At 36.0% G+C, this 14578-nt stretch overlaps 1 protein-coding gene across 2 annotated transcripts in view; it reads right to left on the bottom strand.

Annotated features, from left to right (window-relative positions):
* PPP3R1 (protein phosphatase 3 regulatory subunit B, alpha) overlaps nt 1–14578 on the bottom strand; it is a 39476-nt gene that overhangs the window by 9785 nt on the left and 15113 nt on the right. Inside the window, exons 1-2 of one of the 2 annotated variants that reach the window (XM_051613323.1) lie at nt 8872–8891; nt 6655–6694 (exon numbers count right to left, since the gene is read on the bottom strand). In XM_051613323.1, the coding sequence (XP_051469283.1) occupies nt 6655–6667 (13 nt within the window). In that variant the 5' untranslated portion in view covers nt 6668–6694; nt 8872–8891. Of the gene's footprint in view, nt 1–6654; nt 6695–8871; nt 8892–14578 lie in introns of those variants that run through there. The other variant, XM_051613322.1, reaches the window with a different exon arrangement.

Below are 14578 nucleotides of genomic sequence, written 5' to 3'. Positions count from 1 at the left end.
ACAGCAGGCACTGTCTACCTGTACTTCAGGCTCTGCCACCCTAAAATTACAGGACTTGCTACAGTTTAATGCGAAGCCAGCATCCTTGGAAAGGTGTTAACACAGGAATATCTTTTTTACTGCAAGCTCTACTCCAGACTTGCAACTCACATAGGAAGACTAAGTATGATAAAAAAAATCCCCAGAGCATAAGCATTTGAAAAAGCACAAAAATATCAAGTCCAGTTTGTCACACTACATATGTCAATACATTTTCCAATATGAAATGAATGTGTGAATAGACATAATTTATACCTGTATTCCAGTAATATAAGGACCTGTCCAGCCCTGATATCAGTCTCTCTCCACTTTTATTAGCCATGTTTAAAATGATGATCTGGTTCAACCGCCACTCTCCTGCTTCCTTACCTGGACTCAGAAATGGCAACATCTTTCAAGTAACTGCCATTACTTTGTTAAGGCAAATCCCTCACAAATTACCTGGTTTTGAAATCAGAAGTTTGCAATTGCATTCAGAACTCATGCTGGGAAACCCTGAAATAAGTTCTGTAAAGGTTACTATTAGAACTATTCTTCCTATTGGAACAAACAAGAATAAAAGATACATGCATAATTTCTTTGTTAAAAAAATAACTTCATTTTAAAACAACTGAGCAGCAATTTGAAAGTATTATCTATAGTGTTTATATAATGCACCTTTGTCCTCTTAACAGAGCAGTGAAATCTTACTTCTAATACCAACAGAAAGACCAGCACAGACTAAAATTGCAAGACTCAAGCCTCCTAAGCAATCTGAAACACTTCATAGCTCTGCAATTTCACAGAATCACACTGGAGAAAAATTAAAGGAGCAATATATAGCTGCATCTCTTCTCACTTGAGAAGACTCACTTAAATTGTGTTAATAAATTGTGAGCCTTGTAACATTTCTAGCTTATGCTTAATCCCCAAAGTATCACAACATTTTTACAAATCAAGATGTGAACAAATAAATGCTTGAGCCAGGACTGAAGACCAGCAGTCATTAGAGAGCATAATTTGCTCAGAACCCCGAAGACAAATTAAACAAAGTCTTGATTTCATTACTCCAGCCCATTTCCTAGTTTGGGAGCTGAAGTCAACAGTTATTTTTCCTCACATATATATCGGCAAAGACTGAAAATGAGACCCAGAGTTCTGTCAATGTTCTGCTATGAAGCAGAACTAATTACCACATACACAAGTCAGTCAAACACAGCTATATAGCTTTAAATTACTAGAGCTGGCGCAAAAGACAGACAAGACCAACTCTGCCATAGCACTGGTCTGCTCCAGCAGGGAGATAAGATCTTCCACACAAGATGTGCTAAGAAAGCAAACTTTGTCAGAAAGTTGTTTTATCTCGAGCTAATCTGTCTCTGTCGTTTAGCAGGACCTACTGATAAGAACATTTATTGGCACATTCAGAGACTCATCCACAGCACACAATGTTAATAAGCAATGTCACGTTGAAAATACATGCTCTGACGTCATCTGTCGGGCATAAGATCCACTGTTAAGTCTTGCATTTGCAATTAGCCAGATACTTAAAACTTACAAACCAGCAATGCTTAAGATAAAGCACCAATTTATTTTTGTCTAAAGACTGTAGCCAAAGAGATCAAGATTATGGATGACAAAGAACGAGATTATAGGAAGGGGAAGAGGTCTGAAAGGCACGTAAGAGAACTTTTTCAAGAACAATTTTCATGTTTTGCTGAACAGTAGCAAAGTAGCAACTAACTGCCTAAATAAAGAAATTAGAGTCTTCACACTTAGAAAATGTTGATTACTCTTTCTCCACACATCCAATTTCCCAGCTCAAACAGTCAATTCCAATTTAACTGCAATATGCAGTCCAGAAAAAGCTGTTTAGCAGCAGTTTCTATTAGAAAAGGAATCACACACATTTGAGCAAGGAGTTTGCCTGCACTACTGATCTGAGAGAGGTTCTACTCTCAGGGTGGGGAAACAAGCAAAAGAACAGTATTAAAGAAATTAGTATTTCTGCCAAAAGCTGATCAAGTATCAATCTCGTCCAATAGGCTTTGTGGGTTTGGGGGTTGGTTTGTTTGTGTTATTTGGATTTTTTAAAATAAAAACACTATACATTTATGTTATCTTGAAAACAGCAGATTTCAATAATATCGATATTTCAGGAATATCCTACTAATTTTTGTCCAGATTTCCTCCCCAAATGCACATACACTAGTCTTCATCTATGATGGATGTGTCCCTTTTAGAAGGCCACTTTTTCCTCACTGTTTAGCAACAGACTGACTTTAACATTTCACACAGCTATCACTGAAGAACAGAGCACCAATTTTCAGAGCCTGACCAAAATACTTCTTTCCGTCTTCTCTGAAGGCTCCTTACAGACAACCTACTGCCCACAAAAAAATCCTGAAGCTATACTGAAAATGCAAGGCACAAAATAGTTCAGATACAGTGAAGGTATTTGAGCCAGAAGGACTGATGGTGGCAGTAGCAGACAGAATTTTACAAGACTCAAGCTAAGGAGTCCAGGATAGAGATAAAAACACTTGGAAATTCAAGGAGGTCCAAGTCCACAAGAGTGTAAACAGGGTGATAACATCACTGAGCAAAATAAGGAGGATCAAGCTTTGTTTACACCATTTGAGGCAGAGTTTGCCTGTGACTCATCACAGTGGTCTGAGCTTCCTTCAGCTCTGGCTGCAGTGAGCTTTCCCTCCTCTAACCTCAAACTCAAGTTAGCCTTTTTTGTGCTTTGCTCACCAGCTGACACAAGACTCCATGCTTCCTATGTTTTTCAGCAGAACTGGAAAGCATCCCATCAGCTTGGCACTGATGCCTGAGCTTAAAACATACTAACTGGCTAGAAATAATACCTCTTAAATGTTTCTTTAAAAGGCCTTGCTGGTAGTTCAGTAGAAACATCAAATTATTCACTCTTTTAAAGCACACAGGAGTATTTATCTTTGTGTTATATTCCATCTTGAATTTAATTCACCTTGTAACTAACAAAAAAAAACAACTGGTTTTTATTTAAGCAGTTCCAGTATTAAGGATGCTTTGTTAAAGAACTATCAGTATTTTCAAAAGATCCCTCCTCCATCCAAATATTAAAATCCTAGAACCAACAATACCCGCTTTGTACCTTGAATTCATCTGCCTAAATTTAAATATGTGATAAATCAAGTTAAAATGCAAGAACTCCATGCTTTCAAGAAACTACATGCAAATGTTCTGTGTAACTCCTGTTTTAGTACGGTAACTTTATCTTCCAGCTAGACAATCTCTAACATGTGGATAAGTATTAATGAACACCCCACTTCTTTCTCTCAACACAATAATAGAGGATGATCCATCATGTTTTTATAAAATTGCTTGTTTCAAGTTATTACTCCATAAATCATGCCCAGATAGCATTGCAAAACACATTGAAGTGGCAACTCAAAAAGCTTCATTAAAAGCCAATTTCTGGAATGCAATGTACTTTACATTTAAAAAGTTGTTTCAGAAAATGTGTTTTAATTATTTATTTTCTAGTCAACAAAGGTGCATGGGTAGTTTGCTAATTAATATGACAGTGAAGAGCAAAAAATTCCTTAAAAATACAGATGTCTCTGAAATCACTATGTTCAGTGACATTTTCACCAGGATAATTGCTTATGTATTCAGAAGCACTGTACATCCATTGCTGCAGAGTACACAATACTCACACGGGTGTTTGCAAAGTGTGCAAACCGTAGAAAAGCTGTATATCTCTCAGCAAAGAGGTGCTGGGCACTTCTGAAATCTAAGTGTTTACCTAAATGTTGAAACCTGTATTTAAAAGGTTGGCTTTTTAAACACTCCTAAAATACTGGCTCAAAGCTATAACTAACAAAAACCAGAGCATGATCACAGAGAGCCATTTCCACATTTTTCAAATATGAGATCATTATAAACAAGAAAATTCCTACGGTATTAGAAATAAGATTTTGCAAATAGAGCATGTTCTGAAAATTATTTTAAATGTTCCCAGGTAAAAAAAAAATTTTAAAAAATCACATTTTCTCCATTAGAATGGATTGCAGAGATCTCAAAAACAAAACAGGCCTTCAGCAAAAGCTCTCACCTCTATCTACAGTGTTGTCTGATTCAGGAATATAATGTTTCACAGTAGCAACCAAGACAGCCATTTCAGTCTTGGAGATCAGATTTCAAAAAGATGACGCCCTTGAGAACACATTCAGCCACTTGTCTTGTATATGCTTACACACAGCTGGCCTAATCCTCTTCATGACTTCAGATGTGTCAATTACATTTTCCTAAGTTAGAAAAGAGATTCTAGTCTCCTTATCCTGAACAAAAACGTACTATAAAATATTGTTTATACTATAAACTATTTGCTACTTTAAAATATTGCCTACTACATACTGCAAAATAGTTTTTTTCACATTTTCTTGCTATGATAACTTTCCTTATGGGTGATTTGGCATAGCTTGGCTAACAGCAAATTTTCAGTACATAAAACAGAACTACATTTTCAGCAACTTCCCAGACATAGTACAGCAGAGAAACTGTTTAATTAATGAATCCAATACCACCAATTCACCCACTGAAAAGAATTAATGTTCTAAAATGAAAGGTAAAAAGAATATTCTTGACTATTTAATGGTGTGCATCCTCTGCAGAGCATCCTAAATTTGCTTCCTGTAACTGCCAACTTTAAACCAAAATTATTCTTTTAAAATGAGACACCAAAATAGCAACTGCAGTGCCAGGCAGAAATTATGACCCAATGCCATCATGCAGACCACATAAACATATTACTGGTAACTGACAGTCTCTCAAAAGTCTAACCATTCAAAATCCTTAAAAAAAAATCATCTTCAAAAACATTGTCTGCACTTGCCCTGAAAAGTTTTTGTTCTGGCAGTGGCAGCTACCTGGAAGCAGCATCAACATTTATGATTGGAAGAACATGGAAGAAGAATACCTACTCGGTGGACTTACTGACAGACATGCTGCTGTGCATGACTGTACAAACCCCACACTTTCAGGATATTCGGGCATGCAGAATCTTTAAGCACAGTGCCCTTATCCCAGTGATTAAACACAATAAAGGAAAGGGAAGTCTGTAATAACAGCATCTTACTGAGGGTATGTATTTATGCTGCCCAGAGAAGCAGCTGACTATCTACTATGCGAAGGGCCACTGAAGCAGAAAAAGCTTTAATAATGCAAAACCTCAAGATTTACACTACATCCTCCAAATACAGTTTAACCACAGAATATTATGTTGAAATCTTCTCTTTCTCTGCAAAATAAGGGGGAAAACCAGATCAGTAATAAACCTCTAGGTTGGCAGTAGCTACCAATGAATATGGCTTGTCCTAGAATCAAGTTAAGGACAGTAACACACTGCTTACAACTTTGGCAGAGATGTATCTGGTTAAAGAATACAATCTTCAGAAGGAAGCTTGTCCCTAAGGGAAAAATCACCATTGGAGCAGTAACCTAAGACCGATATACATGATTTCAGGAAAAGAGTTCAGTAGTCTTAATAAAAGAAGAAACTCTCACCTTCCTGTCCATATTTAACAAATTATACACTGAGTGCGTAACCTAGCAATGCAATGCTGTGGATAAGTTCTCAAGCATTACAAACTAATGACTCAATTCATAATTCCTGTGGATATGTATATTAAGCACAGGACTTGGAAATTACTGCATAAAGCATCATTTCTCTGAATAATGTATTTAGAAAGAGATTCCTCTTTTATTTTACCATTTGACTTGAGAGCTGGAGTTCAGTTACGACTAGCACTATGAAAGCAATCCAAAGACAGTCCCTATCTTGAAGGATTTATTATCCTGTTTAAGAACAAGATCTGATTCACTGAAGAAGACGAATTTTATCAAGCAGTCCATACATACATACACAGGTCTACACATGATTTAGTGACAAAAAGCATTCAAAGAAAAAAAGCAGTTAAAATTAAGTACACTTCAGCGTAACTGCCCAGGGACACTTTACAAGACAATGCTTTCTTTGGTCAGCTTTAGGCAAGAAATACTTTGTTATTTTTACAGGGCAGACTAACTCCATGAGACACAGCCATGAATTCTATGCTCTCATAGCCAAAAGTAAGTAACACCAAGTGGCTTCTCACCTAAATGCCTAGCTGCAAGCATACACAGGAGAAAAGGCTCTTTTAGCTTCAACCTCCTTTTCCTCTCAGTGTGCAAATACAGCTTAGGCAATTCACTCTGCTCCTAACATAGCACACACTGCACCACAAGCTGTTCCACTCCTCTGAGGAGCTGGCACTGGGACTGATGGAAAGTCTCACCAGTTGAGCTACCAGTTGTAAGGCTTCACTGTACAGACATCAGAACTATCCATGTTTGTTTCATATACAAATGGAAAAATGTTTAAAAATCAGTGCTTTTGTGTAAAGACAGTCTGATTTTTTGGTTTTACAATCTAACATCAAAAGCTGTATTTTTTCCAAAGGTAATCTTCCACCTTTTAATTCTACTCTCTTAGTATATAAACTACATAATTTTTTCAAGCAGTAAATTCATACATTAAAATTGTGTGTATGGATCTCCAAATAAACTTAACCTCTCTTAACAATATAATGTAGCAACTAAAAAACTTACAGTGCGAGCACATTTCCAAAGGGTAGCTTGCCTCATTTCCCTGAAACACAAGAAAAGAACAAAGTTGCAATTATTCCCAAATTAGCTTAGAGGAACTATTTTGTTTCAGCACTGTAAACATCTTGGGCAATACAAATTATGAGGTCATTTTCAAAATACATGTATGTATTTTAATATATATATTTAAATATTTCTCTATATACATTTTAAACCAAACTATGATGGATTGTGTTTTATTTGGACAGGTCTATGATACCAAACATACAAAGAAACATAAAACCACTGAGAGGTTTCCTCTGATGAGAATTCCCATGAAAATATCGGTAGTCCACATGATGATGGTAAGAACTTCAATCCCACACTCTAAACTCCAAAAGTCAAACTCACTACTTACATATAGTAGTACAAAGGCTACTTGTCAAGATAAAATATTTGTCAAGACTTCAAATAATAATCTTTACCATTTTATACAAAGAAACAGACATATCCTTAAGATTTACCATGACAAACCTTACTCAATTAGCATACAAAAATCACAGCATCTTTTCTTCCCAGAGCCACCTGCCCACTCTCCCCAAAAAGGATTCACACAGGAAGAATGATGCAAAAAAGTGGTTTACATGATGAGAAATTCAGATATAACAGATTTACACTGAAATATTTTTATGATGTACTATGTTAGTATGTTCCTGCTTTATACCTGAAAGTAAGGTTTAAGATTTTAAACCCTGGCTGCACTACAACACAGTCACAGCAAGAAAAATGAAACCTTTGAGAGTAGAGTCACCTTAAACTTGCACATACAGAAATCTGCAACTACTGCAGCATGAACGCCAAAAGACACTAAAATTAAGTTGGTATTTTTTTCCCCCCAGTGCCTCACTTTGAGCCAAAAATGATCAAAACACACACAATATTTTTTTGGAATCAGTCAGCAAAGGAGTGACCAGATAATCAAAGAGATTCATAACCAAACATTTTCCAAAAACTGTTTTTAAAAGAAGCGTTTTATACAGGAAAACAATATTTAAGATGAGTCTAAAACATTCTATTCAGCAGTGATTCTCTTGCAGTGTGGAGCATAAGCAATTCCATAGCTGAGCACTTGCACATAAAGACTCCTCAAAATTATGCAAGATTAAACAAATCCAGAGACAGCTTGTCAGAAGGGGAAAAAAAAAAAGGGGGAAGAACTACATTTAGCCTGGAAGCATATAACTGCACTTCCTAATAAGGACAGGAAGGGGCAGAACACCTCATGGATCTAAACATGTCTCAGAGGAGATGTGGTGTTGGGGCTTTGTTTGCTTTTTTTACCTCCAAAACATATACACTTTGCTTATCTCCCACAATCCACAAGCTCTCTTGCCTCTTAAAAAAGTTCGTATGTTTGCTTTATAAGTAGAGCAGCAAAAGATACAGCCTGAGCTTCTTCCCCAATGTCTACTTACAGCAAGATAAAGCAGTAGAATAGAAATGTAGACAAAGGACCATTGAGTCCCTAAAACCTCAAAAGCATGACTGAGATATTCTATAAGAGAAATTTATTCCACTGTGGCACGGAAGCCAGGAGAATAGTGCCACATGGAAAATCTTGGACGGAACCTGAAGTCTTAGAAAAAACAGTGAAGACCAAAGCAGGTAGTAAAAGCCTAGCGTGTATGTGTGAATATAAAGGGTAGGGGATTTTAAATGGGGGAAAGCAGAATTTTGAAACAAGAAGAAACAGGAACCAGGGGATCCAGCTAGGCTGCTCAAGACACGAGGTCATGAAGAGGCAAGAAAAACACCAGACTGGAAGGCTGCAAATTAAAGGAGAAAGTTGAATTAAAACCAGTGCGCTTATGCACATGCACATACAAATACACAATCATAACTACATCAGAAAACTGTTCTGTGCACTTACATCCTTGCTCAGGTGTCGGGAGAAAGTTAATTTCTAGTAGTCTACTGAAATCAATCTGTCTAAAGAAGCACAAAATGCTTCTGAAAATCGAGTAGGAAAAATTTTAAAAAAAGGAATAACTGTTTTCAGTTCATTAACTAAGTGTAATCTTTATAAGGAGTCTTACTATGCATCTAGATGCACAAGCTAGGCCATAAACAAGCTCTCTACATAAATAACCTAAAAAATATATTTGGAGAGCAGAGAAAAATAGTGAATAAACTTCAGCTTAGTTTTTTTCTGTGAACCAGTTAAGTGTTAAGAATACTTACCTATCCAGGACTGGAACGTGGATACCTACAAAAAATTAGAACAATCTAGTAAGTGACAACGTAACAATTACATTATTAGTCACTATTTGTTACATAGTATTGAAATAAAGTATTTTAACAAGTAGGAAGTAGTTACCTGTAATTGATGTGCTGAGTGTTCATCTTCACAGAAGGATCCAAAAGTCTAAGTTTCAAGAAGCATTTAATTTTGTTATTTTATTTTTATTTTTTTTAAAGTAAATGTTCAAGCTACTCATGCCAAGATTCGTGTTTGCACAGCTGTGACCCAGACAAACACAAAGGTGTTCTTCTATACCAAAGACCTGATCCTCAGAAATGAAGATAAATTATTTGGTCGTGGGGCCAGGCATTTTTCACTGTATTCTGAACAGCAGTAAAAACAGGTTACTTATATGTTCCCAAATACAATCAGTTTGTGTACACACTGTATGAGATACAATATATGCCCTGAAACACAAGTTTCTGAAAACAGGCTGAACATTTTCTTGCTGTTTAAGAATAGGTAGGGGTCAGTGTGGTGGAAGGTCTAACTACATCCACACTAATGTGTTATGGAAAAGAGCAGGGAGAGAAGCACAGCTATGAGACGTCAAAGTATCAACTGAGCCCTTTAAGAGAAGGGAAAAAAAACAGGCACACATTGTCATCCAATGCAGTTTTAGTGCAAAGAATTACCAAAGTTTAATACCAGGCAGCATTCCAGAGAATGCTGGGAAATACAACTTTGTGACTGGATGTACCAACAGAAAATTTTACATCACAGTAATAAACCTTATTCAGCAAAAGAACACTACAGCAACATATATTTACTTAAAGTAAAAAATATACTAATTTGTAAAGACAAAAGTAACTGTAAAATCTCAAAGCAGCACCTGCCATTTAATCTCTGATGCAGAGAAGTTCATTTATACAAATAAATGTGATTCAAGTCTCAAGACTGCCAATTTAAAAAAACCCTCATATTTCCTGCCAGAAATATATTTAGCGTATCTCACATGAAGTGAGAGTATCCTCTCATATACACAGTATTAGCACATTTAGAAACAAGTGACACATGGTTTGTTGAAGAAATTCAGCTTATATAGCATCAACACTCCACAAGAGATTTACTTGGCACCTATGCCGAGTATAAAACCTGTTTCCTCAGCTGCATCTGCGTATTACTACCATATTGCTGGAATTCAACTCTTTTCTCTCCAGTTACACAATTAGGACAAGCAGTTGGAATACTACTGATACTCTGAATAGCCTTATTCTTTTAGTATAGTCTTGAAATTGTTTTGAATGCTGTTAGATCCCTTCAAGTTAATTCCTGCTTAAACAGCAGCAAAATTATGGCTTATAGACAGAAATAATTACTTATCAAGGAACAGTACAGAGCCTACTGACAGCAGGCCGACCAAATTCTGAATACTGCAAAAATGTCAGTTCACTAGAGGTATGTCAAAATGTGCCACTAAATTATTTCACAAGTTCATATGGCATGTAGTTTTGTCCCTTTAAGGATAAAAACATCGTTTGCAATTTCACCCTCTACAGATTCTTTTTCTTTTCTCCTTTAAGCAGATGTGCCTTTTTATTGATCAAGAATAACCTAGTAACGGCCTTATTTCTTCCACAGATTATACATAAAAATGTGCTTCTTGATTTCTTTCTTAGGCAGTTACTTCAAATACTAATCACCCTCTCTTCTTAAGATGAGTTTTGTACATGCTTCTCCAAGGTAGGATAGTTAAGGGCAATTATCTTGACAAGTTTCCTCTTAGTGAAAGACATGAGAGCTGTGGATATAAAATAAAAAAGGAAATTTGTAATTAGCAAAATTAGCAACATAAGCCAAATTCTTAGCTGAACTTGTCTACACAAAACAGCTTGTACACATAAGATATCAGATTGCAAAACAGTTCTTTAGCATACAATGTCTAGATCTGTTCAACTGTATGTTACTTTCTGCACAATGCACATCTTTTTGTAAATGTTTCAGAGACTTCCAGTGTCAACCCTCAATTGGTTTTCTGGTTTTATAAAAGCAAAACATGTGTTTAAATGCCAGCAAACCACAACATCAGCTTAGAACTCATATTAAATTTAGTTTTCAAAAGGTGGTGTGTTAGGGACTGCAAACACAAATCATCTCCTGGAACAGTTTAGTAGTTAGATTGTTTCAAAGCTTTTGATTTGTTTCCATAGCCAGACAATTAATTAATTCCACAAGTGGCTGTCCAAGATTTACTATGATTTCTGCAGCAACATTCAAAGAACTGTATAAGCTCATCCTTGCTGTAAGTGGCCTTAAACATACAAATTGCCTTGAGGCTGCAGTTGGCTGTTACACCCACACACCAAAGCTTCCCACAGAAGTGAAACACACTACAATGTTCCTGCATTTAGGTTTTTGATACATGGGCACCTCGTGGGGTGTTGTCAGCATGCTGTATATTGTGCTTCCTGCATTTGCTTCTGCACCTTCCATGATACTAATTATCTTTGATATCTCAAGAACGAAACCACAGTGTGCAAGTGAAACAGTTAACCAAGCCACATAAACTGGGGGTCAGAACTAGGGGATTATCAAGATAATCAACTTCAGTTCCCAAGCTACACAATAAGCTGTTTCATATAATCCACTATTTCGAGGAAAGAATGGGAGTATTAAGAGAAAAGATGGCAGATGCTGGCAGTCAGTACTTAAAAAAAACCTGCTCAAAAGACCCCTCTTCCACAAACACACAATTACTTGTCTATTTTCTCTCATTATTCTCCATAGCACCAAAATTAACAATTAATGAAAATTACCTGTTGCAGAGAATTCTTCCTCCTCCTCCTCCTTTGAGCTAATTTTCCATGCATTGCTATTTGCACAAAGCTTTAAGAATGAAGAACTGCCAGCTTGGTGAAGAGAATCTTGTTTTGTTTGGTTGGTTTTTTAAACAGCCCTTGTTTAACAAGTTACCAGAGCTTTGGCTGTCATATGTTGGCACTGTATTCTTCATAAACAGTCACCAGGCAAGTTGGCAAACTAAAAAGGACGGTATTTGTTATCGAGGCTGCAAAAACTTTTGTATTAATAGAACATATCACTCAGACACATCCACAGTGGTTAAAGTATTTCTTAAAATTAATTTCAGATGCTTTAAGCCACTTTTGTATTCAAATTTCTGTATTACTTGATGGTCACAACCATGCAAGATCTCACCTAATGTAATTTGTACATTTCATAACAAATTTACCAGAGCAATTACAGCCTTAAAGAAGTCTACCAGAGCACACAGATGGAAGACATGCCTGAAGTTTCTGTAGACACCACAACAAATAAAGCTTAAAACAAGACAAACAGGAATAAGGTTTGACTGGGAAAACAGGCAGCAAGAACACCACCTTCAGAACACTGTGAATATACTTTGCCTTTTTTAATTAAATCTGATAAGAAAACATAAAACACCCTTTAACAACCTGCCCAATACAGGTATAAGATGTGTCTCAGCCCTAGTGAGTGAAGCCTGTGAATTAAGAAATACCTGTTACTGATTTATCTTCCAGTATATTTAACAGGAATATCCAATTTGTACACTACAAAAAGAAACTCGTAAAGGAAACGTCACGGATAAAATTGCTCTGAATTTTGCTTTTATGTTTGACTCAGAGTAATTAAGTCAACTTGTAGGTTTTTCATTGCAGCCACTAAAAGAAAACTACTTATTATTGGGATATCACAACACAGTTAACAGAAAACAAGACAATTTAAGAGCTGATAATAGTACAGACTAACTGCCAAAATTTAGAAATAAATATTTTAAACAACAGGGTGACTTTTTTATTATTTTAAGCAAAGCAACTATTAACTTGCCTTGCATAGAATTATTCCAGGCATAGTGAGCGAGTCTCCCCAAAATCCCCCCTTCGAATTAGCAGTTCTCTGGCACAACACTTCTACTCAAATACTAAGAGAATAAATTTGCCTCCAAGGTTTTTATGATCAGACTAACATTGAGCCAGATATTGTGATGCAAAAGAATTAAACAAAGCCAAGAAATTAGAGGGCATAAAAGAAGTTTGAGCAACTTAAAGACTGCTGTGCTCAAATTCTCCACTGCATTTCTAAGATCATGGCCGACAGAAGAAATTAAAGAAATACATACAAATGCCCAAACCCCACCATAGATTCAGTGAATTCCAAAATTACCTATCTTCTAGTAGTATGCTGTACTACACTTCCCAATCTTACATTATGTTTCTAGGCCATCAGCAAATCCATTCACTTTTGAGGGACAGCCTAATTCCTTGCCCCTCTAATCCTGAAGCTAAAATAGTATGACAACAGTTTAAAACTTAACACTTCAAAGCTGAACTCAACTAAGACAACAACTTCTTGAATCTTAACAACAACACAATTTTCACAACCTCAGCTCTGCTTATGTCCCACTCATTTTTGTAACCAAATCTGTGGAAAAGTCCTCACCCAGATTTCATAGTCATTTTCTTGTCTGACCAAAAGTCCAATTAATCTCATTTCCCTTCTAGCATTTGGACTGTCAAATCTGGGCACCTTCTTACCTCTGGTGAACATTCAGTTGTCCACATGTGCAAAAGAAGGAATTAAACATGTTAAAAATGAGCAGTAAATTTGAACAGAGTATCCAGAAAAGCAAAATACTACAGAAGAAAAATAAGGAAAGAAAAGGCAAGAAAGAAAAAGATAGAAGCAGCAATAAAGGCACCAGGTAAGTAGTACAGACCACAAATTTGACAGCAAAGGATTCAAGCATTCAGTTGGTACTTAAGAGTTGTGCTTTCCTGCTCTTTGAGTAAAACTTCTATTAAAATTTATAATTTTTATTAATGAAATTCCAACAGCTAAAATTGCTATCATATGTTGAATTCACAGAACAGCATGAGTCATGCAAGCACACAGAACATGGTCTTAACCAAATAAATCTTGAAATGTTTTATTAGTAAAGAAAGACACACTATTTTTGTGGAAGAGTATCCACCATTTCTTTCTGAAATTATTTACACAACCAAAAATAAGGTGCATATTACAGCAGTGTATTCTATTATTTTCTCCTGGAACTTTGAACACAAGATACATCTAGAGAAGCAAGCTATGAAATTTATATATTGACGTTAAATCTTAGTATTTAGTTAGTATTCCTATGAGCTATTAAGAGTTCCCTAGGTGCACAGTGATAAGGAATCCATACAACATCCACTAAGTTCTAGGATGCACCCTAGTTGTTAAAAACAAAAAACAAACCAACAAACAAAAAAAACTAACCACACATGAATGTGCTTTTAAGTTCTTCCAGGCCTTTGTGACACATTTACTTTCCCAACTATTACTGTTGGTCATTGGGAAAACCCATAAAGCATGAGGAAAACAGATGTAGGAAAGCAAAAGAATTCTAGTAAAATAATATATTTTATCTAAGAATTTCTCTAATGACTTTTAACTTCTCTGACTCAGGTTCAACCCAGTAGTTGGAAGCTTCTCATGTTGAAGACATTAAACCAAGTATGTCCCATAAAGAAATAAAGGAAACTGAAAACCGCTATAATCTAATGACTACATCTTAATGCAAAAACGTACATTTTTCAAGTCTGAATTTGCCAAGGGATTGCTAACACATTCTCCTCTACTTCTTATTCACATACATAATTTTTAGATAAATGTTCATTCTACAAGCAC

Source organism: Apus apus, chromosome 3, assembly GCF_020740795.1.
Source record: "Apus apus isolate bApuApu2 chromosome 3, bApuApu2.pri.cur, whole genome shotgun sequence".
In the NCBI taxonomy this organism is placed as follows: Eukaryota; Metazoa; Chordata; class Aves; order Apodiformes; family Apodidae; genus Apus; species Apus apus.
This window is presented reverse-complemented; position numbering and strand designations above follow the sequence as displayed.